The sequence below is a fragment of the Phallusia mammillata genome, chromosome 4, assembly GCF_965637545.1.
Source record: "Phallusia mammillata chromosome 4, kaPhaMamm4.hap1.1, whole genome shotgun sequence".
NCBI classification, from domain to species: domain Eukaryota; kingdom Metazoa; phylum Chordata; class Ascidiacea; order Phlebobranchia; family Ascidiidae; genus Phallusia; species Phallusia mammillata.
The window spans coordinates 14,814,302-14,840,853 of NC_137255.1; the positions used below are offsets into that span (position 1 = coordinate 14,814,302).

General features: G+C 38.0%; 3 protein-coding genes and 1 long non-coding RNA gene across 4 annotated transcripts; 2 read left to right on the top strand and 2 right to left on the bottom strand.

The window, feature by feature from the left end:
• Positions 1 to 160: 160 nt before the first annotated feature.
• LOC145224554 (uncharacterized) lies at positions 161 to 11,487 on the bottom strand. The gene is made up of 27 exons (XM_080091087.1): positions 11,252 to 11,487; positions 10,005 to 10,193; positions 9,769 to 9,931; positions 9,609 to 9,690; positions 9,313 to 9,448; positions 8,665 to 8,856; positions 8,175 to 8,337; positions 7,815 to 7,914; positions 7,016 to 7,154; positions 6,755 to 6,946; positions 6,302 to 6,464; positions 5,934 to 6,027; positions 5,687 to 5,867; positions 5,382 to 5,573; positions 5,164 to 5,326; positions 4,864 to 4,948; positions 4,367 to 4,639; positions 3,991 to 4,126; positions 3,743 to 3,925; positions 3,237 to 3,402; positions 2,656 to 2,785; positions 2,471 to 2,585; positions 2,028 to 2,114; positions 1,783 to 1,957; positions 1,586 to 1,711; positions 1,366 to 1,463; positions 161 to 1,304 (listed from the first exon to the last, which is right to left on the bottom strand). The coding sequence occupies exons 1-27, from the start codon at positions 11,408 to 11,410 to the stop codon at positions 1,212 to 1,214; spliced, it is 3,975 nt and encodes a 1,324-aa protein (XP_079947213.1). The 5' UTR covers positions 11,411 to 11,487; the 3' UTR covers positions 161 to 1,211.
• A 3,912-nt stretch (positions 11,488 to 15,399) lies between these two features.
• On the top strand, positions 15,400 to 18,300 carry LOC145224415 (DNA-directed RNA polymerases I, II, and III subunit RPABC1). The gene is made up of 4 exons (XM_080090902.1): positions 15,400 to 15,680; positions 16,251 to 16,425; positions 16,872 to 17,068; positions 17,369 to 18,300. Exons 1-4 carry the CDS (start codon positions 15,624 to 15,626, stop codon positions 17,570 to 17,572), a joined length of 633 nt encoding a protein of 210 aa, XP_079947028.1. The 5' UTR covers positions 15,400 to 15,623; the 3' UTR covers positions 17,573 to 18,300.
• Positions 17,555 to 24,056, bottom strand: LOC145224416 (uncharacterized). Its single transcript, XM_080090904.1, has 6 exons — positions 23,786 to 24,056; positions 23,443 to 23,557; positions 22,958 to 23,097; positions 20,080 to 20,205; positions 19,028 to 19,187; positions 17,555 to 18,212 (listed from the first exon to the last, which is right to left on the bottom strand). Exons 1-6 carry the CDS (start codon positions 24,002 to 24,004, stop codon positions 17,905 to 17,907), a joined length of 1,068 nt encoding a protein of 355 aa, XP_079947030.1. The 5' UTR covers positions 24,005 to 24,056; the 3' UTR covers positions 17,555 to 17,904.
• LOC145224417 (uncharacterized) lies at positions 21,363 to 22,269 on the top strand. Its single transcript, XR_013859645.1, has 2 exons — positions 21,363 to 21,842; positions 22,038 to 22,269. It is a non-coding gene; the product is annotated as an uncharacterized LOC145224417 (long non-coding RNA).
• Positions 24,057 to 26,552: the final 2,496 nt, after the last annotated feature.

The window sequence follows — 26,552 nt, forward strand, 5'->3', positions numbered from 1 at the left end:
TACGTCTCGCATTATTACATGTTGTGTCAGGTTTACTAAAACTTTATTCTAATAAGCTTAAAACAGAAGTGCTAAAGTTATTGTTTTGAAGCAACCTCTTTTTAACTCAGAACCCTCCAATCAAAACCATTCACATGGACACTTCTCAGAAGAAACACAAATACAAAAACCGTCGTCCCGTAATCAAATTTGTTTAATGTATGATTGTTACCACGGTGGGATATAACTAGAGATGTACCGAATATTCGGTTTGCCGGATTTATTCGGCCGAATCGGTCATTTTTGCAAAGATTCGGTTTCGGCCGAATAATTTGTTGCGATTCGGCCGAAACCGAATCTTTTACGAACACCAATTTAAAGTGTTAAACGTGTCTTTTCTGCTTAAGGTACCACGCAAATCTTTCAAAAGCCCAAACATAACGAAAATCGCGTCAATTTTTATCTTTTTCAACACATTATCGGTTTCCCACTGTTGTCAAAAAATAAGCAACTTATTGGCAGGTTGCCAATCATGCTTGAGGCAATTTTAAACCCCACATAACTGAAATGAGGACGAAACACAACTATTCTGCACTAATTGCCTGGTAGATAAACATTTTTTCATGTCAAACGCGTAGCGTACGACTTCGCGTGACGTCATAAATGATTCGGTTGATTCGGCCGAATTTATTCGGCAAAACCGCCGAATATTCGGTTTCGGCCGAATCGAAATTTCGCCGATTCGGTACATCACTAGATATAACTGTTACAAATTACCTAAAAATGGAATGCTCAAACACAAGCCAAAGTACGAGCCATATCGATTTGGCTTCGGATAGGCTGAAAAAGGTAGGCCTAAATCCTAAAACCTTATAAACTGATGCAAAAGGCAGTTCGACAAAAAAAGTAGTTGATAAACAAAAAAATATGCAAAAGGCAGTTCGACAAAAAAAGTAGTTGATAAACAATACGAAAAAAAAATGATGAAACTCGGACAAGGCGGTCTCAATACAGATCTCTTATTTCCACGGGTAGGTAATTATGTGTAACAAATAAATGAGTGCCCATTCGATGCATCGAATACTAAAAAGTGAGCCATAGCTCATAAAAAGTCTCATCGTTAAAAAATGTCAACACATGGTGGTAAACCACATCAAAATGCACTTCAAATCTTGAATCAATTGTCTTTTGCAAAGCCTATAGGCTATATAGCTTGATGTAGCGCAAACTTGTCAATGCATTGCGATGGCGACAATAAACGCTATCAGGAAGGCAATGTTTCCAGTCGCATATATCCCCAGGACAATGTATTTTATTTTGGCTCCCTGCAAATACAAATGAGTTTTTACCATGCTTTGAATTTTTTTCAACATTCTCAACTTTTACCTTTGGTGGCATAGGTTTATTGTTGTCACTTTCGGGTGCTGCTCCTGCAGCGGGTTTGGTCATTTCCACAGAACTTGTTTTGTTTGGCTTTTTATAGGCTAAAACAGTAGGATCAAGTCACCATATTATACAAACAATTTACTTCACAATTCGAAATTTCCCTTTTTAATAATGTAACTAAGTTATGTATAGAGTCAAATAAAAAATATTTGCTATATACCTTCAATATGACCATATCGAGCTGATATGATTTCCATGACTATCTCTGTGATAATATGGAAAACAACAAAGCCAATCATTAACCATGTGACCCACTGGTGTAAGTTGAAAATAGGCAAATCAATTCCTGTCGAAAACAATGTTAAACAACCTTCAACAAACATCTGTGCCAAATTTCGCTTTGAAGCTGTAACTTACCCAAGAATATGGCGACGACGGATAGTGTTCGTGCTGCCAACCCCACAAACCAATGACCCCAGTTAAAAATGTATCTCTTTGGAGTATTTGGATGAGGACGGAAAAGGGCCATAAGTGGATTGGTTATGGCAAGTCCAGTGACGATCAGTCCTATGATAGGATGTGCGCCAGCGTTCTGTTATAGCAACCAGGAAAGGTTTAAAATAAGTTGCTAGGTTAAAGGTTAAAGTCTGCATCCAACTTACGGCACTGTATCCTCCAGCGTAAACAAAAATGAGCACAAATGCCACCAAAGTGGAAACGACAGCTGTCGACATCATTGCTCTGTGAATCTATCGAGGAAAAATGACCTGTTACGCAAATTGCAAAGGGAACCCGATTCGGCAGATTTCACACCTTATTGTGTAGTAATTGTCCGATATACTTCCGGATTTGCTTTTTAGTGTTAACTTTTAAAAAAACTTCATAAGGTGCGAATGTACTTATTTGTCACGGATTTGATTGTTATCGATAACAATTTAACATGATCACGTTAATTAACGGTTTTAAAACCGAAAGGCAATTACCTAAAATTGCTCAACTAAGTTCCGGCAAGGATAAATTGATTCTTCTAAACATTAAACAAGGTTTTCGATTATTGCATTACCGGTTGGTAGAAGTGTGAATAAATAGTATAATGTTTACGAACCTGAAACCACACTTTTGTTCCAAAACAAGTTGAACCATGCCACAGTGGTTTAAAGTGTCTGGCGATTAACACTCCAATGCTGACACATGTAATCCAAGCAATGATCATGAGCGACCTGAAAACAAACGTATAAGATAGAGAATGTGTGTTAATAAAAGTCAACTACATCAACTGTTTCTACTTACGCGTGCAGTTTTATCAATACCCTTCGCGCTGATGAACCGCCGGAGCTCTGTACTGACTCCCGGATTCGCGTAAAGTTAACTGGGAGATCAGAGTAGCTTCGTCGATTCTGGTGATATTGCATGATATTTCCTGCAAATATACTTTACGTAATAATGTTGAACCGAAAACCGATTTTCTGTGGTACATTAACAACGACTTTGTTTTGTATTTGATTTTAATCCAGTACTTTAGAACAGCGATCTTCAAGCTGGGTTATCGGTTCCCCCATATACTGTAGTGCATCAAACATCTACAGGAGTGCGTAAGTACGAAGGGGGGTCATAGTGCTTTACCAAAAAATGTAGGTGTGAGAGTTGCAGAAAGTTGTAGAGTGCGTATGACCACTTATATACAACCATTTTATACATGTTCGTTATCTTGAAAAATGGTCATTTCACATTCAAGGGTGCTGCATGGATATCAATCACAAGGGTGTATGGAATCGTAGCATTTGTACTGAGGGTGAGGAAGGGGGGAAACGGTATACAGCATAGTATTAGGTCACATTTTTAACCGCATGCATAGAATCACTGCCACTAACCTGGAAGTGTTGCTCCAGCAGCCATTAAGATGTAATAGTTACTGGTTATCACGTCAAACGTTGTCGGGTTTTGAGGATCTATCAGCTTGTCTACAGAAGCTGGCCGTGAAAAAGAACACTTCAAAACTCCATCTGCTGCCTTTACTTCAACATCTGTCAAAACACTCTGCAAAAGTAAAGAAAGGAATCTTATTGATTGCAAGAAGATCTATTTGGCTTCCTCGAAGCGGTTGTTGTAATGACCAAAGGTGCTAAATTGAACATGGGGTTTGTGTATCGTTTTACCGCCTACATTATGAATCCATTTTAGTAAAAAAACTCGAATGATCCTAATGATTTTTAAACGGGATCCAATGCTACAAAAAGTTAGAACAATTGGTCTTCACTTTTAGGTGAAAAGCAAAACAAAAACCAAATGGATTGTTTATCAATACAACACATCAAATTAGAATCTTTTTATTTTTTATAATTTTTATTCGATAAAATAAGCAGCTAAAATAAAATACCATGTCGTTATCGTCCACAGGTGGCTTATACAGTCCACGAATTACACCAGACTTCAGTTCGGTTTCAGTGCAGTAGTACATGTCAGCGTTCCTCATCATTCCGTCTGAGGACAGTGCAGTTGCAACATACTCGCCAGATGTGGCGCCAATGATCTCAAATTTAAACTTGTCTTCGGCTGCTTGCTACAAGTTACAAACTTTTTAGAATTGGTAACTAATTGAGGTTACACCGATAAGATATATCTTACGTGAACCCAGGTTGTCAAAATACAACTCGAATCTCCTGTTTGGCAACCTGGAGGAAAGCGAAAACATCCTTTGGTTTTGCCGCAGCCCTCGGCGTCTGGTACCGATGTTGAGGCTGAACTTTGAGCGTTTCTGTTCCTGCAAAATTGATGGTTTAAGGAACTGGCAACATGTCAAATGCAGGTATTGTTTCATGTTTGTTTTCCTAAAATATACACGGCACTTATAATTGCCTAATAAGCTTTATGTTATTGTGTAACTATACCCATACAGACTGCATGGTAGTGAAAGGTGTGGTGTGAGAAAAACTTAAAAGAGTGATTTTTTCATTTAAAGTAAGATAAATCTCCGCACGAACAAAAAATATCATCCACCCACTTTTCAGTCGATAAAGTTTGTCCTGGGGTGGCGGGAGCTGAGGTAGGAGAAAAAGATTGGGAAACAGCAACTTCAGTATTCACTGTGGTTGATATTAATGGATATGTGGACGAACTTGATCTTGTTGACAAGCTTGAGACTGGCGTTGAACTTGTCGATTCCATTTCAGCAGTAAGTGTCGACGTCATAGCGTTAGAATTTGTGGGGTTCGATGAAGGTATAACTTGAGTCAAAAAGCTGGAAGGCGAACTAGGGGTTGGTGTCGGTGATGCGCTTTGAAGTACAAATCATATTTTATAATTCTCATAACCTGAAGAGGATGTGTGTAGGAATCTGTGATATTGTTTGAAGGATTGCCCGAGGGCACGTTGTCTTGTTTACTGGTAACTAGATACAAAAGAGAACTTTATTTGCTCTCTTTCGGAGGCAGTTAACACAAATTGTTCGAAATTGTCCTGCAATTGTCCTGACGAAAAACGAAACCCAGTCAAACTTACGTGTTAGCTGTGACCGACTCGACTGAAACGAATTTTGTCAAGTTGCTCGACCATCGATCCACGCCATGATATAACATGGAATTACCTATGTGCAAAGTCAAAACAACAGTTAGAGGAAGGTTTTAGTTTGTTTTAGCTATCTTTAAAGGAAAGTTTTTTTACCATCCTGTAGCTTAAAGCGGTTGTTTACTTTTCAAATTGAACCATACAAAATCTGCTACAACGCTTTGAATTTTTTTTATCTTATAAATGTAAAACTAAAGAAACGCCCTTTTATACAATTGGTTCCCATTCATATACCAAGATAAGCGCCTGATGCAAACAGCACGTGATATGAATTTGAAACCAAGTCAAATGCGACCGCTTTGTTTTGACTGATTGTTTTAGTCAAGCTTCTTGCTCGACGGAAGCGACATTGTATGACTTCATTGTTAGTCGCTGCACTGGGCATTGAAATTCCAACCTGCACACAAAAGTTACATCAGTACCAACATTTATCAATTGTCAAAATCATTTACCGGTAGAGTTGAGTCTTCGATAGGATTTGAATAGCGACCTCGAATAACCCCAGATTTTAGTGCACCGCGAGTGCAAAAATAAAGATCAGCGTCCTGCATTTGTGTGCTTGTTGACATGGCAACAGCCACGTACTTTGGCATGACCCCAATGTTGCCGCGGATTTGCATGTCAAATGTCTCGCCGACTTTATCCTGGAAACATATTTGGTCTGCAATCATTAATTTTGTCTGACGCTGACGAGTTGATGTTTTACCGAAATGGCAGAGCCCGCGGTTTCATTACACACGTCTGCTGCCACACTTACGTAGTTCCAGGAAAGTATGATGCAATTTGGTTGGTTCACTGTGCAGTTCGGAATGTTGCTCATGCATTCTGCGTAACCTCCACACTTTGGAGGCGTCGTCGCTGAGCTTGTTGGCATCGCAGTCGTCATGGTTTTTGTGGTTGAAACGATTGTTGTCGTGGTAGAAACGACTTCACTTATTCTGTGAGTGTATGCAAATTTAAGCAAAATCCGTGCAACGAAGTTTCACCATACAAGTAAATCATACGTTGTTGCAGCGGTCGGTGTTGTGGAAAAACCATTCATGAAGTTCACTGGTGGCGAAGACCAACGCTGTTGTTGGTGGTATAGAAGCGTCCCACCTAGAACACACAACCCAAATTAATTGGTACAATACCGGGCCGATGATAAGCTACATGAATTTTTAGTAGCAGCTTTCGAAACGTTACTCGGATCAATCGTTCAAATCACAAACTGCTGCATTTTATAAACAGTCGACGCCCAATTTTTGAATACATACTTCATTTTGTATCATTAGTTTTTAGACAGCAGTGCATCAGCATGTGTATCGAAATTGCAATGCTCGCTTGGATGTGTAAATGTCGATTAAATCCGCTCTTTGTTCAATGCACTTACCAGCATATGAGCCAATTGCGAAAAGCACGTGAAACGATTCCGCTAACAAGTCAAACGATTTGGGTTGTCCAGTTTGATCCGTTCTAGTTATCGATACAGGTCTTGTAAAAGAACAAGTCACTTTTCCGTTTGTGGACACTACACCGTTTGACACGACGCCAGCCTTGAAAGCAAAACATAAACTTTAAAATTACTTCATTCCGGATTACTCTCGATGGCAACAATTAATTAAGTATCAAAGAGTGCCATATGGGTGTGGCAAGCCGAAAACTACAGCGTCATTATAACGAATAGCATTTAATTTGTAAATTTGAAGTAAATTAACCCTTAGTGGTAAGACTGGGGGTGAATCTCTGGTCTCAAGAAAGTAAGATTCGAGAATTTTTCTCATTAAGTTCACACGTAAAGTTTTATCTGCATAGTAACCGCATATTATATAATGTTAATACTAACCGGCAAAGTAGCATCAAGAATTGGGCTAACATACAAGGATTGTATTGTTCCCGAACCAAGATTTGAAGCAGTACAGTAATATAGATCTGCATCCTGCATTGTAGGTGACGAAGCAAATGCAATTGCCACATATTCCGTATCGGACAGTGCACCAACACTTATCTCCATTTCGAAATTATTTACTTCTGCTACCTGTTGATTTGTTGTACAAAATTTTGAGCTTGTTTTTTGTTAAATAATATTTTTAAACGCTGGACTTACGTAGCGGGATGATAAAGTGACACAACCACTACTTGTTGTCGAGCAGTTGGGAATGTTACTGACACACAACTTGGTTGTCCCACATTCATCACCGGGTGTGGTTGAGATGGCGGATGCCAGTAAGGGTGTAGTTGACGTTCTGTTTTAGAACAAAAGTTTGTTAACATTGTATCCGTAGTTACGTGTTTTTTTGGTTGTCCTTACGTGGTTTCGAACCCAGAATCTAAAGTCTATAGAACAGAACCTTGAATACACATCTACACATTTCTTGCATATTTAATGAATGCCGCTTCTTACATATATCACAGGTTTGTTCGCTACCAAGTTTTTTCTCATGATTAACTAATGAAGTAACATATACAGAGCATCTTTCGCTCTCAAATGTGTTCCTTAGGGCCGCGAGTTTTGGCACTCGCCCAATATTTTGTCAACATCCGGAGTAGGCCACTTTATCACTGTTTTTACTAAAGCTGCAAGTGCCTCTATTTCCCATAGTCTTAGCAGTAAAGCCCAGTCGTGTTTCATATTACTGTTCGTGAGATTGTTTGTCAGTCATGCAGTGACTGTATGTATTATTTAGTGGGACGATTAACTTTGCTCTGGCGTGAAAAGGGGGTGAACGCCTCGACAAAAGGGACTTACAAAAAGGTGGCAGCATGTCAACCACCATGCCATGCATAATCCATGTGCTCTCGGGACAGGATTGTGGAATCACACGGATAAGTGTAGACGCTTGAGTAATTAACACCCAGAAAAATTGTCGACGCAATTAAGCGTTTTCCAGCACCGCAATTATTACCTTGTTTCGTTTTGAGGTGGTGGAGCCAAGAAGCCCGTCGTGTAATTGAGCGACGAGGGTGAGAACCAACGGAGATTGAAATGATACTGCAAATTTCCACCTACCAGGTGTAATGATATGGAGTATAATGTTAAATGCCACTCAACGCTTTATTTAATTAATTATGACATGTGCGCCATATCAAGTATTGGAAGGAAGACTTAGCACTTTAATGGTTACAACTGCCTTACATCTTTAGGAAATGGCGTTGCTCAAATAAAACAATGAAGAAAGCAACTGTAATTTTTACGAGACATAAAAACAACCACGAAAGACGAAATGGAATTTTGTTTCGCTGGAAACAATTTGAATACACAGTACCTGGATATAAACCAATCGCTGAAAGTAAATGAAACTCGGCGGAAGACAAGTCAAATATAGTTTGGCTTCCATCACTGGCCGTTCGTGTCACCGATGACGGTCTGGTAAACTTGCATGTCGTCATGCCATTGGTCGAGTCGCCGTCAGTGCTCAAAACCCCGGTCTGTCAAAAATATTCAGGGAGTTTCAAGCCTGCATCAACGCATCTCAATTTTTTTCCATATTTGACAAATGTTATGTTTTTGACTGTTAAATTGAGGTTATGTCATTAGTCGAGACAAACGAAACGCATTTGCGTAGAATTGGGATTCCCAGCATGATTTGTTTTTATTCAAACGAAAACATGACAACGCACAAACTGTTTGATGTAATTTTGGTTTGCGTTGCGTGACTTCCAATGTACATTATTTGCTATGACGTTGCGTACAACCTCACACAAAGCAAATTTTCTTTTATATGAACCCGCATTAAAGAATGACACATAACTAACCGGCAAAACAGAATCAACCACAGGGGACGAGTATTGTTGTCCAATCGTCGCCGAGCCAAGTACGCCACTTGCGCAGAAATAAACGTCTGCGTTCTCCATATTTCCAGTGGGTGCGAAGGCAATAGCGATGTAACCCATGTCCAGTTCGGGTTTTCCACTTATTTCCATGTCAAAGGTTCCAGAGTTTGGATTCTAATAGAAAAGCCGAAGCAGTTAAATACTATCTTTTGTGTGTCGAAAGAGATTTAATTTGTTTTCGTTGCCCAAAGTTGAAAACAGCTCTTTTAATGATGAACAAATTTTAAAGAAATTATTAAATTCTAAACGTAACTAAGAACCTGCAAATTTATTTCCCTTAGCTTATTCTTTATACTTCAACGTATAAAACGCTTAGTTGTCATGGGCAATGCGGCATTTCTCTTGTGTCACTCGCTTGTTGACATGTTCTGGTTAGGTTGTTTGTTTGTCAAACTCGGGTTCGCATGTTAGGTATGCTGACCGAAGTTTCAAGTGTTTTACCGAACCGTGTTTTTCTCCCACACACGTGACCACATCGCGTCACAAATTTACATAACCTCTACGTGATAAAGAACACGCAACAAATTCTTTGAATACGCATACGTCTTAAACGTGAATGCAAAAACTCACGTATTTCCAAGAAAAAAATATGCAGTTGGTGTCCCCAGGCGAACAACCGGGCGTATTTGTGTAGCATCTTTTGGTGGTGTTGCAGCCCGAAGTGATGGTAGGTGATAGCGTCGTTGTCGGGGGTATAAATGTTGCGCTATTAAAAAACATTTTTTTGCCACAAACGGCATTTTGACGCATTTTCGGAAATGACCCATGGCGTAGCCTGATAAAATCTTTTATGAGACAATTTAGGTCTTATCTAAATACCCTTAAGGTTTGATTTTTTATCTCTGCATTTTGTTTTTCTTGCTTACGTGCTTGTTTGTGGTGACGAAGATCTCAGATTCACAGCACTTGACGAAATCCATCTTTGTGTGCCGTGGTATGTCATCACATCTAGATTGTTGGAACAAAAAACACAAGTATTGTTGTTTTGTCAAACTATCGGGTTTTTATATGTTAACGATGACCAACCTGGATAAGCACTTGAAGCCAACAGCACGTAAAAATCGTCGGCGGTCAAATTGAATACTTTTGATGTATCACCGCTAATAGTTTTTGTGACACTTTCGTATCGTGTAAACTGGCACTCCGCTACCCCATTGCTTGTACTGGCGATTCCCATCGTCAAAACGTCCTGCGCACAAACACTCATTATTTATTAACGTCGAACTTAATTGCCGCTTGGGTATCGTGTGAGAAACTCTCACCGTCTCTGTGTCAGTGACCGGCATTTGATAAAGCCCCTGAATTGCTCCAGACTTCAAGCTTGTCCCGGTGCAATAGTACATGTCAGCATCTTGCATCCTGTTTGTGGCGGAAAACGCTACGGCAGTGTACGTTGCCCCATTACCTGCACCACCCCTCAACTCCATGTCAAACATGCCGGTTGACTGGTTCTATAAAAACATCAAAATACGCGATTCTCAAAATGGCCTGTTTTGGGTGGTACTCCTTGTTTTCGACAGGGCAAAAAAATCCAATAGCGACAAAAAAGTAACGTGCAGAAATATAATGTTGCTTTTAACAAATGTTAAAAATATATTCAAGGGGGTTTACAAAAACCGGCCGCGAAGGCCTAAAACAGATTTGATCAACAACATTCAACGACTTTTTGAAATATATGGGTGCGTTAAGTAGCCGTCGGTAACGAGAAATGAATTTGCTTCTTTCTAAAAATATTTTTCAGTTAAATTTATATCATAAAGGAGACCGCAAAACCGAAAATAGAAAACTTCTCAAGAAGCTGTCCCAAAGCGTGGGCAGTGGTTGTGATAGATGGAATTTCTCATTAACTTTCTTGATCTTCAATGGGACATGAAATGTGACAAGTTCTTGATTAAAAATAAGTTGTATGCTAAAAAATGTTTGTATCTTTTAAACAAAATTAAAGACATGGCGTCAATATCGCTTAACAATTCGCATTAGACAGCACAATTATTCGGTTTTGCGAATGAGGAATATGAAAGCGACCAGTTTTTGTAAGAAAGGTTTGTAAGAAAAAATGATCGTCACCACTGCATCATCATGACTTGATAAATACGATTGTTTCAATTTCTATGCAATATGGCTGCCAAAGAGTGGCTTGCGGCAACGGGAGTTCGAACTGACCGATCACTGCAGCAATACGTCATTTAAGTCACGACATGAAACAGCGTGCCGCGATTTTACAGTTAATAGCCCGGGTTGTCGTAAAAATGAAATTGCACGAAAAGTGACTAAGCGTAAACCCCGGATATCGAGAAAACGAAAACATATCCAAATCATGTTTCCAAAAATAGCCCAATACAACAAGCAATGTGTTCACGAGCATTCACCTTTAAAATTGTGGCATATCACCTCAATGGAAAATACATTTTCTCTCAAGTTTTTGCAATACTGGAAACAATCAAAAACCATGCCAAATGTGGGTAGATGAACAATGTGTCGTTTCAAAACTATTTTTGCACGTACTTACCCAAACATACGAAAAGAACAGACATGATGAATCTGTCAGGAGGCAGTTTTGAGGAAACTTGAAGCAGGCTTTCGTTTGTCCACATCCAACGTCGCTAACGGCATTTGAAGTTTTAATACTTGCAAGTAGAAATGCCAAAAAGAAAAGCGAAACTTTCATGCTTTTTCACCTACAAGTTTACTGCAATTTTACACTGACTTTTACCTAACAACAATACATTCTAGTTAGTCTTTTTTCCAGTACTTTGTGCACTTGTTTTATTTATTAAAGGCCAACGCACATGTTTACATAAGACACCACCGTGAACTACTGTGCTGCTTTCGGTTCAGCAAATCCACTTTGCTGTGATGAGAGAAAATTAGCGCCAACGGCGGAGTTGGTGGCCTTCTTCACGGCGGCACGTTATCAACGTCCGCAATCTGTGGACGCAATTGTCTTGCATTTATCAGTGCCCAGTCCGCCATAATAGCCGCATTTTCAATAACTGATGTCTCGGCCACTGTCTTTAATTTATCATTGCCGGGGTTGCCACACTGACCGGATTTGCTAGTTCTGGTTTTACTTTTATTCTGGTTACCTTTTTTCGAGCAATAAAAAACCTAATATTAAAAAACTTTTTGTTACAAAAGAATTTTACCTCACCCGGTTTTATGTACTTGCATGACACTCACGCTTTCAAATAATGTTGCAAAAACCAAAACTGGTTTGTTAACCTAAGTTAAAAACTAAAAGTACAACCTGGTGCGACTTAAAGGTCTCTGTTCAAGTATGTGTATTAGGTCTACGTTTTAGCAATTAGCTTTAACTGATGTGCTATTTTACCGCATGGGTCACCATGAGATACATTGCTATGCAAACAAGAAAAAAACACGCCCAAAAAGTGCTAGTTTTCGCATCCGAGTTGGCATCCTTATGAAATTTGATATACTCAGAAATCAATTACCCTTTCCGGGCACGAAGTTTTAATTGAGTCACGATTTAAAAACTCGGCGATAATTGCATGCAGTGTGAAATCAAATTGTTTTGGGTTTAGGGTAACATGAAGCTTGGCAATCCTATTCATTATGCTCTTTTTTCGAAACATGTTTGAAAACAGGACAAAAAATAAAACGCTTTAAACGCCGCCACATAACATATGCCCTTTTAGTGGTGGAGGGGACAATGGGGGTGGTTCGATATTTATTTGATTCTTGAAAAACAGAGAAACTGCTTCACCCCCGAGCTTGAATGGCTGTATGCAGGTATACTACCAGGGTATAGCTCGTTTATCCAATTGGGGCCTATTCTATCCGTGTCATATGAGTGCACTTTTCATGTGGCGGTGAAAACGCCCCAACGGGCCGTTGTGCCGCACCAGGGCCCATGACATAAGGGCCCCATAAATATCAAAACTTAAATGCACCCAATTACGGATAAATTCTAGTGTTTTTATAAAACTTAATAATGATTTAGTTGTTGCCCAGTATAGCATTTTTGTTTGCTCTTTAAGGATGGCATTACGGTACAGTATATATTACATTGGCAGTACTATACACAACTCGTTGCGAAGAGCGTCCCGCACTACAATACCGTACCAAATGTCAAAACCTGGAACGTACCGCACCTGCATCAACCCCATGGGGTAGTGCACTGTCTTTGCTTATACCGTGCATTTAAATAAACTAATCTGAATCAGATTTGCACTAACGGGAGTGGTGTCTAAACAAGCCGCTCAACTGTCTTGGTGAAAATGAAGTTGTAGTTTTAACTATATAGCGTCGATAAGATTTTTTAAGGGGTTAAAATCACATGGACGAAGTAGCCTATTGACTTGAATATTAATAGAAGGATTCTCGTCCTATACGCGACTTTAAATTTATATTTATATTTTTCCCTTCAACTGTAACTGCAGAACAAAACAGTTACTTTCCAGACTACTGAAAACCGCTTGAGAATACTGAACAAATCACTTTCTAGTGCTAATTTTTGTGCATGTCTTTGGTTAATCGCTATGGGAAATGTAACTGCAGCCCAAATGCACGTGTAATCATTCTTTTACAGAACGAATACCCACGTAAGCCTGAAATATGAAGTAGTGACGTCATAAACATTTTTGACTCTAGTTTAGAAAAAAAGGCACTGCGGTAAAATCATGTGATAAACAGCTTTAAATGCAGGTTTTGGTCAATTTTCATCTGTTGCAAAAAGAAACGATGTAAAAAAGACCATTTCTTCAACATTTATTTTGCGTACCAGTACGATAGTAGGCTTTTGGTACAGTGGTATGCTTTGGTGGTGACTAGCTAAAGATTTGTGAACATTTTACGGCCACTTTGCTTACGTTTTACAATACGATTCGCGTTTACCTTTTATAACTATAACTATCAAAATTTTTAGAATAGGTCAAAAATTGTCAAAATTGTTTACAAAGTCAAATTTTTTTACAAAGTTAAAATTGTTTACAAACTGCATTGTTGTGGTGTTGTAGAGGTTGCACTGCCGGCAAACTATTCGTTTTACACCTTGTAGCTTACTTTATACTGTTGTAATTGGCCCATTGCCCCAATTATTGCGAATCATAAACCATCAAGTGAGTGAAACAATTAGGTTGATATGGCGTGATGCTGAACACACCTCAAAACGTGCAAAATTTTGGTAGGTCCCAAGTCATTTTACGACAGCTACAGCCTGCAGGTTAGGTGCAGCTCTTGCTTCGGTTTTGCTTTAGATACTTCATGTATCTTTCGTTTATACAAATGTATTGAATAATTTTCGTTGTGTCTTAGCTGCAGTTTTTGGGCAGCGATTTTTAATTAGCTCATTCCCTTTTCAGAATAGGTTAGGTGTATGTTCAGATTTTTGCCCTTCTGTTAGACCAGTGGTTCTTAAACTTTTTATAGCGGCCGAACCCCCACGATATTCTTCAGCCTTTGGTCGAACCCCAAAGTTACATCGTAGGTTTTAAGAAAATTTTGTTTGGATAATCATAATCAGTTTTTTTTCAAACGTAGTGGCAACAGTTACTGTTAGTCATTTTGTTAAAATCTGACATAATAATACAAGCATCTTGTTTCAAGATTCCTTTAATTCCGACAATTTTTATTTGTTAAGATATGTTTTTGCTGCCAATATTTTGTTGGTTTTCTGCTTACGAACAAACCACACATTGCTAGTTGGTACGTCAAAAAAAGAAAATAAAAGCTTAGTGCAGGGATGCACAACCTTTTTGCGCATCTTATTTTACTAACGACCGTCATTTACCTGTTTATTTTTGTTTCAAAATACTTGGTTTATATCATATACATACCATCTAATAGCGCCCAAAACACCCAGATTAATTTCTAGCTAGGTGCACAGTTTGAGCTGCACTATACGAAGATCAGTCCCACGTTTATGATGTCATAATCGAAATTCTGACGCTTGTGGTACCTGTTTTGTTCGCATTGTTAGCACACAATAGGCGTACAAAAAGTCTGACGGATGTTGCTACTAGGCTGGTAAAGTTAGTATACTATGGTAATACCCTTTTTGGTACCACAAAAACTGTTTAAAGCAGTTTAAAAATGATAATATTTAGCAAACGAGTTTTATTTACGTCACGGCCGCCAGTACATATAGACATATTAAAAACATGTTCACGACCGCACAAACTCGTCTCTGCGGCGGCAGTACGTCCGCAGGTTGTTCAACCTTGCCTAAGTGTAAGCTTCCAATGTTTTGATATTTGGCAATATACAAATTACCATTTTTAGCAGACCCTAAAGTTTGACGAAAACGAGTATTTTTATTGTACTTTGAAAAGACCTTCGTCGACTGTGTTAGACTTTTGCACATTCTTTCGCTGTAGTTAGATTAGCCTAGCCATATTTTAACTTTTTGAACGATAATGCGTAATTTAACTACTTGAATTCTTCCTAGGTCAAAATTTTGTCAAAAAAAAGTTTTTTAAGGTCAAAATTTGTCAAAATTTTTAATTTGTAGGTCAAAATTTTTCTTTTTTTAGGTCAAAAAATAATTGCCCTACTTATAAATATAACTTTTGTGCTTTTTATCGAATAGTTGTGTTATTTGTACGATGGAAAAGTCGTATATTCACACTTGCGTCATGCGGCATTGTGCGCAATGCGCATGTTCTGCTGAATCTGCTTCAAGTAAATTTCTGCAATTTTGTTGTTAAATGTTAGCTTGCTTTGAGATTTTGCAGATATAAATGAAAAAAAAAAAGATTTTGGAGATTCCTAAATACTTGTATTTACTGTTACTTTCATAAAGTCATTCAGAATCGAAAAATGCCAAAAAATATTTTCACTCAGACATAATAAAGTTTGTCATAAACGCCCAAACAAAAAAAGTACCTCGAATTTGCCACCAAAGTCTTAAGGAATTTTGAAGTATGGATGATGAAGCTGAAACGTACAGATTATGGAGAATAAGGAAAACAGTGATGCAAGTAATTACTTGTTTATTTGTTTTTTTACAATATGTGTGTTTTGAAAGCTCAATATTTCAATTTGTATCTTTTTATGATTGACAGAGTTGTCATGCTTCTGCTATAAGTATAATATCACTAATCTATTAGTTGCTGTATTGTTTTTGCATTTCAAGAATAAGTTGTTTTAAGAAACTGACTTCATTAAAAGAAATTTCCCAACATACCGTATACATATATGCCATGTTTGGTTGAGCAGTAAGACTAAGCACCAGTCCGATTTTGTTTCAACAGCAAACAGTGACTAATGAAGTTATCATTCTATATCTATCCTATGTAGTACTGACTAAGCTTGCTGTGTTTCTAATATAGACAACTCATTTTTATTGGGCAGTGAATGCTTTTGTTTCAAGTGGCCTGTGTTTAGATTGGGTTTGGTTTATTGCCAAGTCCACTGCTCTGTTTATCAATTTGTACTTTTTGGTGTTGTTAATTTGGATAATGAGCTTAAACAATTTCGGGACTTATTTGATTCTTGCATTTAACTAACTCCTTGTTTGTGCAAATTAAATTTTCACATCTAAATTTTAGCTTTGCCATGACCGTGGATATTTGGTCACACAACATGAACTTGACCAATCCCTTGAGGAATTCAAAGATGAATTTGGTGATAAACCCAGTGAGAGAAAACCTGGACGACAAGATCTTACAATCCTTGTTGCTCACAATGATGATCCGACAGATCAGATGTTTGTGTTTTTTCCGGGTGGGTGCTAAATAACTCTAGATCAGTGGTTTTTAACTTTGTAGTATGCAGATGAGCTTTCTATTATACTTTCAAGTCAAATCCAAAATTGCAACTTAACTTACCCAACTGATAAACCTTGGGCAAAACTCGTGTTTTGGACATTCTTTCGGAGATGCTAATATTGCTGGTTTTAGGAATATTTTGTCATAGTAAAGAAGAATATGCCTTTTTTGTCTACTCATCCAAATAGGGTTTGGTGGTATGCGGCCATAGAAAAAGTCGTAAGGTTGTACGCAATCACTATAAGGTTAAGAACCACTGCTTTGGACACTTGACAGAACTCCAATTTTACTTTCACAACTGTAGAAACCGCATTTTACCAATTAAGAAAGAAAGTCTTTTTTTATGGTTGCTTTGGTATAGTAGTTGGTTTGTCATGTGTAAAATCCTTATCTTTTTATCAGAGGAACCAAAGGTTGGAGTAAAGACAATCAAGACATACTGTCAAAGAATGCAAGAAGAGAACATTCAGCGAGCAATTATCGTCGTGCAACAAGGCATGACACCCTCTGCTAAACAATCATTATTTGATATGGCACCAAAATATATTCTTGAACAGTTTTTGGAACAAGAGTTGCTGATTAACATTACTGAACATGAGGTATATTATTTCTCAAAGTTTCAACAATTGCGATACAAGTCCATTTAATCTTTTTAATTGTTTGATGTTGTAATTTAGGTTTTTTTTTTCTTGTTCCTTTTTTACTTGTCTGTCATTTGTAACTTTGTGTTAATTTGCTGCTTCTTTGGGTGGTAGCTTAATCTTTTGTATAAAACTTCCGTAAAAATCTGAATTGTATATGAAACTTTTGTAAAAGTCCTAATGAATATCTCCGATAGATTTTTTGTGGTTATTAACATATTCTAAGGACATGTTTTTAAAGATATTTGTGTCTTACAGCTTGTACCAGAACATGTTGTACTAACACCCTCTGAAAAGCAGGAGCTGTTGACAAGATACAAACTCAAAGACTATCAGCTACCAAGAATACAAGCTGGTGACCCTGTCGCGCGATATTTTGGACTTAAACGGGGCCAAGTTGTCAAAATTGTTAGACCCAGTGAAACAGCTGGACGTTATGTAACATACAGACTTGTTCAATGATTCTGGATTTTTTTGCTGGAAGTGAATTCCAGCTGCTTCCAGAACTAGAGGTCAAACAGAATAGCACAATGCATATTGTGTCAAAACTTTTATTGATATAGTATGAACTTTTGCGAAGGTGCATGAGGGGTTACTGCTTTTCTCCACCATGCTATGTTTGCTTTGAGTGAAAATTTGACCAAAAATCTGCAAAAAAAAGACCTGATCAAAAGGAAAAAACATTCAATAATGTTTTTCATCTTTTTCAAAAGGGGTTTACAAGCATTCAAAAGTCATTACAATTCATGTCTGTTAATGTGTTAGATTGGCTATAAAATTATTATTGCGTTATGTCATTGGCCTGCCAGTAATAAACGCACGTTTCTTCGGCCAATCCATTTGGACCACGTGTACTTACTTTTGATGCGTTTGCTACATCTTTGGCTTGTAGCTAGGGCCGTCCATTCGTATGTATAGTAATCGGAATCGTACTGGCAATCTCTCTTAACGGTCACCGAACCGTCCTGTAAGGTTCTCCCCGCTTTGCAGAAGTAGAAAGTGTAAAATCTCCACCGTGCAGCGGTAACTGTTTCGAAGAACTCGCCGACTGGACACAAGTTGAACAAGCGCTTGGCAACATTTGCGATCCCACACTCTGATTCTGAAACAACAATCAAAACTTTACATTTTTAGTGCTATTGTGTCGCTATGTTGTCTTTCACCAAGCGAAATAAACTCAACTCAACTCATTGCCTCTGTACCTGGGGAAAAAAGAATAACATTTTTTTAATGTCCGATGGTACACGCAATTTGCCTATTTACCGAACCAGTCGACCAATTTTTTTTACTTTGTATGCTTGTTTGCTGATAAATTCGGTAGAACTACTAACACTGGAACTCATCTAACGCAGGTGGCGCAACAGAGCATGGGCGCCGGGCGGTAATGGTGCTCGGCAATTATTCTTGCCATAAACCCAAATTGCTGAGTCAGCACTATAAACGCCTATGCTCCGTTGCGCCACCTACCAGAAAATCCCAGACCGGGCGCTAGCCAAAATTCCAGTGTTAGTTGCTCTACCGATAAATTCAGGATTGAGTAGTTGATCTCAATTGTTCCGTTAAATTTCACGCACGCTTATGGGTATTAATGTTAATTTAATGGAAAGGCTTCTGTCAAAGTTACTGAAGTGGACACGCGTTAACAACAATCTTATTCACTTAAAATTTGTTAATAATCTGCCGTGACTGTGAGTTCAAAGTGTGTATTACGTATCCCTGATTCCCTGCGGGCACAAACACGTAAAAGCTCTTAAAATTATTGGAAATCAAGATAATGATTACATCTAACAAAATGTTTTTTGTCTTCAACGGCATTTTATTTCGGGATTTATCTTTGATTCAATCCTGTCTCAAAATCAGTTCTACGGTAAACAAACTTTTAAAAGCCTTTAAAAATTGTATAATTGGAATACTTACTAAATGAGGTACACTCAAGAGGCAAATCAACTCTCCACATAAATGTTCCCGGCGTGTCGACGTTACTACTTTGATGAAAGTTCGACATATCTTTAGTTCCCGATCCGTCGGCCTCGTGAGAGCATTCAATGGCTCCATCGCGTAATGCAAATATTCCCGCCTAATCATACATCAAAAAAGATAAGTAACAAGGGCGACAGATGCCTACATCTTGTCATAAATCAGTTTAGTTTCAACTTTTGAATTCCGGCCTTGTTTAGGGAAGCTTATGTATTATTTTGTTAAACACCACAGATGCAACATGGCACAGATCTTTCACTTAAACAAGCTGAATATTTTAAAATGTATAGATTATGTAAATTGTAAACCATCCACGCTTTATCAGATTGTAACAATATTCCTTGTAGTTTGCAATAATACAGGGGTTCCCAACCGGTGGTACGCGTACCACTAGTGGTACGCGAAGGTTTTTTAAGTGGTACGCGAGTAGCTTTCGTTTTTTTTTCACAAAAATTTGGATTCACAACTTTCTATTTTGTTTATCTGGTTTTGTTTACAAAAAAAAATCCCCAAGCCTCTTCTTATTGTTACGTAACTATTTCTGTTGTTTCGTATCATTACGATCTACAAACTACAGGTCATGTCAATTGCCAACAAGAAGCACAGTTGCTTTGAAAAGCCGTACAACGCTGTGGGACAGTGGGCGTTGATTACGGCAAATGATTGCTCAGCCAATTGGTGGACAGTAAACAAAAGCAAAAATATCATTAAATTTGCTTTAGTGTTATTTTAGTAGGCCAATATTATTATTCTTAATAAAATATGATTCGATTAAATAAGTTGTTCTGCAAGAAGTGGTACGCGTGGCAGTACAAAGCGTCGAAGTGGTACGAGATCGAAAAAAGGTTGGGAACCCCTGCAACAATAGAATGTTAGAATTAAAGTCGAGAACGCGATATTCCAAACCAGTGGTGCCAAAAGGGAGGAATTTCTTCCCGGTTGGGAACCACTGTTCTAAACAATGGAGAATAAATACCAACATGGCCAATTACCCTTGCGTAATTTTCCTCCCAATTCGTGAATTCAGTGACGTTGTAGAAATAGCCAACATACATTTTGTTTTTATTTCCAGCCAAGACAACTTGATAAATATTTCGAACATTTGAGTTGGAGACCATCTGATATAAAAAAATACACAACAATATGATCCACATGCAGTAATGGAGTTTACAGTTTTGTAAATTAAAGATAATTTGTCGTAGGACGATGAGGTTGTTTTTTTCTGGTTAGTCGAGTTTTGCGTAATGATAGCCTTTGTCAAGCTTTGATACACAAAAGATGCTATTATATAACGAATAATCCGATTTTTGTGGTTTCATATGTCTCCGTACAGCGTACTGATAAGTATGTTCATGTCAGTGAGGCCTATAACTAATGCCAAGAAGTCGTGCTAAAGACCAGCGCTAAAATTTTAAACAGAATCAACGACCGCTGGTAGATTCCGACTTGAGATCAAAAGTGGAAAGACGGGTTTTCCACGCAGTTGTTTCACATCTGACATTTGCTTTGAAGATGGCAGTATTAATATCTGTTTTAATAGACGAGATTAAAGTGATGTGTTTTGTGGTTACGGTGACGTTAAAGGTCAAGAAAACTGATGTGAACAGAACAAGTGTTTAAATTAGTCTTTCAAATGTAAACGATCAATATACACAATCTAAATCTCCGTCAACCGTTCTAGTGCGACCTGATTATATATAGCCACTTCAACAATAAAAACTTTATCACTATCAAAAGTCACTGTAACAGTTCAACTTTTTGATGTAAGCTTATAGAAAACCCCTAAAAGTGTGGTTATGCCCAGGCGAAAATTATCTACCCTTTACGCTCGGCCGTTGGCCTCTTGCGCACGATTATCTGTTGCGTATGTACCAAACGGCCAATGAACGGCAGTCCCAAACTTTTCCCATTCATATAAGTTAAGTTTTTTTAAGGCATTTTCATACCTGGTCCTAACTTGGAATAATCATACACCGCCCTCGTCTGATTATTAATGGCGGTCAGGTACAAAGGATTATGGTATGAAAAGACAAGCATGGCCATGTTACAATTTTGTACGGCGTCGTAAATGTTGCTTGTAAACACTACAAATTTTATTGATTCGATGCACGTCACATAAAGACAGAAAGTTTGACTATTAGGAAAAAAAGTACTATTGGAATAACATAACATATAGGCTAGTTTGTAATTAAATAATTGCTTAAAGAATGAATTTCATATTACTTATAAAGTTAGGTGTTGAATTGAATGGATGGTTTGCTTAAACGTAAAAAAAGTTTTTGTTTTGTCGTTTCGTCGACACTTATTACGAAATCGCGTGAATAGTGCCTAACTGTTAATGCAATTTTTAAAGATTTATTTATCAACCAATTGTTCAGCTAAGGGCGTTATGTTTTGGCCGTAAGTGACGCACCCCGCTGGCAGCTACAAAGGCCGACCATCGCACAATTTTGAGACGTCGATCAATCATGCCTTTGAAGTTTTGCTCTCCCTTTTCGCGCCACAGTGCAACTTTCGAACAAAGGCGCGTTTAAGCTCAAGCAGTGCTATTGGCCAATCGACGATAAAGGAACTTAGTTCAGTGGAATGACTTAGCTCTGTTAACACACTGTGTTAAAGTGAAAGTTAAGTTGTTGAGGCAGCATGCAGCTTTTCAGTTAAGTCTATTTTTCGGAATACACTTCAGGAATATACTTTATTTTGCCTTACGAACTGCAATATGTTGCTGGACGTCAACTTATTTATGTATGAAAAGGTAAGCACTTGTTGTCCTATTGATTTCGTTGTATCTTTGTTTGTACCATAATATTTCCATGTTTGCATGTAAGCCTGTAGCCATCATTTTTTTTCTAAAAACCGAAAATTATTTAAACCGTAAACAGTTTTGAAATAATACTGCGCATTTTCATGTTTTGTAAAATCGATTATATCTATTTTATTTTTTGTTTAGATATCTTCATGGGCGCACGTCAAACTCAGTTCAGCGGGGGAAGTAAAGATGTGAACGATTGGCATTTTCCTAAAACCTTCATTAACAACAAGGTGCAACCGCTCGTCTTTAATTGACGACTGCAGCGCGAATATTGTGCGTCGACGTTGAGTAACAGTTTTTCGTACGTTTAATGTTGATGATTTTCCCTTTTCCGTTCGTATTTGTGGCAATAAAATTCAGATAAAAGCAATATGTGGGTCATAGTCCGTACTCATCCGGAAAGCCGATAGAAAAACTAGCAAGGTGGGTGTCCGGGGCATGTTAGGCAAAGTGTGGCGTAACGACGCAACAAGCCAGGGACTGTCAGCCATGGACCAGGCAAGGGTACCATTGTATGGCCGTTGGCACGGAACGTACATGGACCAAACATAATCCTGACGTACGCACCATGCATGGGGGTGTTTCAATGTCAACCCAGCCATACATTCATATAAGGTTGAGACACGGTTGTCATGTCCGACCCAGACTTGGTTGCACTAGTAAGCCATACGTATTTGGACACGGCCCGGTCATAATTTTTTGCTTGGGTGGCTCATGTCACCAAAATCTCTTTTCCGTTTTTCGTGCTTTTCATGTAAAAAAACAAAAACCACGATCATAGAAGTTTATGATCGGAAATGCTGTTTTAAATCAACACCAACTTAATTCTTAATAAACCTGTCGTGTGAGTTACTATGCTAAACAGAAAAGTCACGGATTTTTTTATGATACGGATAAAATCATCCCTAGTTGGGTTACGTCTTCGCTATTCCCTCAAAAGTGCTTCGCAACCCCAGGTTGAGAAACACTGCTCTGAAGGTTATCTTGAATTTCCACAACAGATAAAATTTTGTGCAAAACAATTTACTTGATAAGTTCACAGCTCACTAATAACTTACCATGGTGAAGTTAAACGTTATAGCGAATGCTTGTGACACAGTGAAATCATGATCCTGAAGGGATTGGCGAAATATGGTTTGAATTTTGAAATGATCCGTCGCATTATAAAGCTCCAAGTACGAAATGGATTTACGTACAACTGAAAAAAAAAATAGAAAGAAAATTTGTGCAACGCACATTGCGTTTCAATCGGATGGGGATTTGTGGTTAGAAGATAAACAAAATATGAAAAGGCCTATGGGCCTTGGTTCGGCAGACTTTTAAAAATTGAATTGCCCTCACAAACCATATTTTAAAGGTTATGCTTTGAGATTTTTTTTGTATTTCGTTATTAGCGTGTTTTGTTAAATTATTTTCATCCGGTTATAACCATTTTGGTAGTGAGAACGAATAAACATCTTTTATAAATTGCCACCAAACATGGTTTGAATAATAAACGTAAAACAATTTACTTAATATGCAATACAGTAACTTTAAGACTCACCAGCTTTTCGAAGGTCAATCAGAATTGGACTAAACAAAATCACGTCGTCCCTGACGTCATGCAACTCAGTTGTTCGCTGTGGGGATCCCATGCTTATTGTTCCCATTTCGTTTATCTAAAAACGAGTTGAACATGAAGTTTGTTTTATATTTAGTTTTTTGGTTAACCGCACTTGTCGCTAATAAATCAAATATCGGGCGTTTACGGACTATATCATGTAACGGTCAAAACAAGACCTTGATTGTAATTATGGGTGCAAACAAGGTGCCAATTTTGGCTTGCACAACTGCTACGTTCACTTGCGCAGCAACCGGTTTGGGTTTTTACACAGGAAGCCACTCACAAATAGACGATCAAATTTTCCTCGGCCAAAGATCGTGTATGAAGAATTTAAGGCAATTTCTACATATTTTGTGCGCCAGTCGTCGTCAGTGAAGTGCTTGACACCTTTCCATGACAAGATCTCGCTCCCGGATGAACGAACGATAAAAAACAAGAAAAATATGCCGCAGAACTTTAATTTTGAAGAAAAGAAGAAAATGTTTGACCAGGAAATATTCATTCCTGTTTAATCTGTTTGCTCGAAATTAACTTTTTCATGAACATGTTTCACAACTATCTTCCGTGATGTAGTTACACTACATTCTAACGTGAATCTGAAACAGAACATAGATTGATGTAGAAACCTAAAACTTGAAATCGTTGAAACCTGGCATATATTACACCGTTGAAACCTGGCATAGCTACATTAGACCTGTTAAATAAAAATGTTCTATAAAAACTAAAAAAATAACTGCTATACTAATTAACGTGCCATAATGCGAATTATTTGAAATACTGCTTATGCTGTTTCCATAACATTTATCTCAATCGCACTCAACCTTATTTGTTTCAACCTATAAAGTTCGCTCATATTTCATTAAAACTATTTGTTTCTATTTGGCGCCTGAAACACTTTGATTGTCGAGCGTAGTCTTTTCCGCGCCAGGGCGTTATAACCGAGATCTTTATGCCTACATTTGCCCCACACTTGACTTGACGAAGGAAACCCACAATTAGGCTCTAATCTCATGTTGTCGTCATAGCCTTGTGTGGAGTTGCGTAATTCACGTTGTCCGTTCTTTAACTGTATTGTGTACACGCTGGCGGGAAGTAATTTGCGTCCATGTCCTTATGACGTTATTATAAACACTAAGAACTCAATGGCCAGTACCTATAGCTATTTATGATCGGTGTTGAGTGTTGACAATGGCATTCGGAACACAGGTGCAATCGGAAGAACGTGGCATCCCAGACAAGCACAACGTCGTTGTAATTGGGGGTCGCGAAAAGGGTGTGCTGAATTATTATGACAGCAATTTAGCAAGATGCAGAGAATCTTAATTTGAAGTCGGTTGATACCGGCTCTGACACACCTCAGTTCGGAATCGATACTTCGTTTAACTTCTTGCTATAAGTAACGATTTAAGTAAATGTAAAATACTTTGGATGCAAGTTTGTTTGGGCAATTAGAGTAAATCGAAAACTCCACACATCACAAACGTTCATGTATTCTAGATCAGTGCTTCCCTATGTATGGGTCGCGGCCCAAAGGTGGTTCGCTTGGTTTTGAAACGATGTCATCTACTTTTTAACATTGCTTCTTAGCCTTCATTTTTTCAAGGCCTTAAACAACTGCGAAATAATAATGTCATAACAGCTTGTTTTAACGCAGTGTTCGTTTGTAACAAGTTGTCTAGGTTCGTTTGTGACGTCACAAGTTATCTGACTGTTTGTTTTACTCATTTGTCGCGTGAAATCACAAACTTGTACTTTCGAAACATTTGGGTCGCGTTAAAAAAGTTTGGGATCCTCTGTTCTAAATGACCTCTTTACAACAGTAAATGTATCGCGAATTGTGCCTTTTAAAAACTGTCCTTAATCTTTTGTCTTCCCCGAACAACCACAAAAAGAATACTAAACAGAATAAATTTGTCTACATGCAACTTTTTCTACAACCTTCTTTGGTTTGTATCGCTTGTTAGGCAAATTTGTCGTACCACAAGTTTCCTTATGTACACAATAGCCGAAGGAATCTTTTTTTCTTTTCGTTTTGCGCTCTTTCCCTTTGATACCGATCAACGCATCGGTATTTTTGAAGCGGTACACCCTTTTAACGTTCACTCCAAATTTGTACACCCCAGTGAAAAATTCTGTGGTCCTAACAGAAATAATGATGTGCAAAATACCAACAAGCCATAATCCACTTTCTACTTCAAAAAGAACTACCATTAACAACGATTATGAAGTGAAATATTAAACTATGACGTCACAAATAGAGTTTTGCAGCTTAAAATCTACGTACACTTGAGATGCATGTTGTGCATAGGCGCCGAGTTTTACAAAAATGCAAGGTGGCGGACGTAAATTATGACGTCACTTTATGTGACGTCACTAATTCTTGCAACCACACGAGCTCTAACTTAAGGTCCAATAAACTTTCAATAGAATGCAACGTTCGTCAAATTCTAAAAAAAAAAAATTTTTTGAATTAATATTCATTTGAAACACTTTGTTGTTTTGTCAATGCGTTTATCAGGCTAGCGAAACATCCAAATATGCGTTTTAAATTTTTGTCTTATTTTTTTTAGTTTACTTCAAAAAAAAAATCTTTCGACCTTTAAAGATTTTTTAGAAAGTAAAAGTCTAAACAGAGTTTTTAAGCAGATTAATAGAAGAAGGCCTAAAGATCACAACTTGCAACACCGAAATCATGAACAAGAATTCAATTGCATCCAGTTGATATAGTTGTCAAACTTTCAATTCAAGTAATTATCTTGGCCTGAAACTTAAATGTTGGTCCAAGTGTACCATTACCAATGATATTATTAGGGAAATTGTGTGTGTCCTATTTCATTCGGTGCCTGAAACTATCCGGAAGGTTTCTTTTTTGTATTTTTTCCTGTCGAACCCCAAGTATTTTCCTAACAGGGATGCTTAGTTTTTAGAGCCCCTGGTTCCGCCAACGTCCCACTCCCAGTGGTGTTTGTGGTGCTTGATATCGTAATGAAATATAAATGTTTTTTGTTTTATCTGTTTTAGAATAAAAATGTTGCCGGAAAGGTTAACAA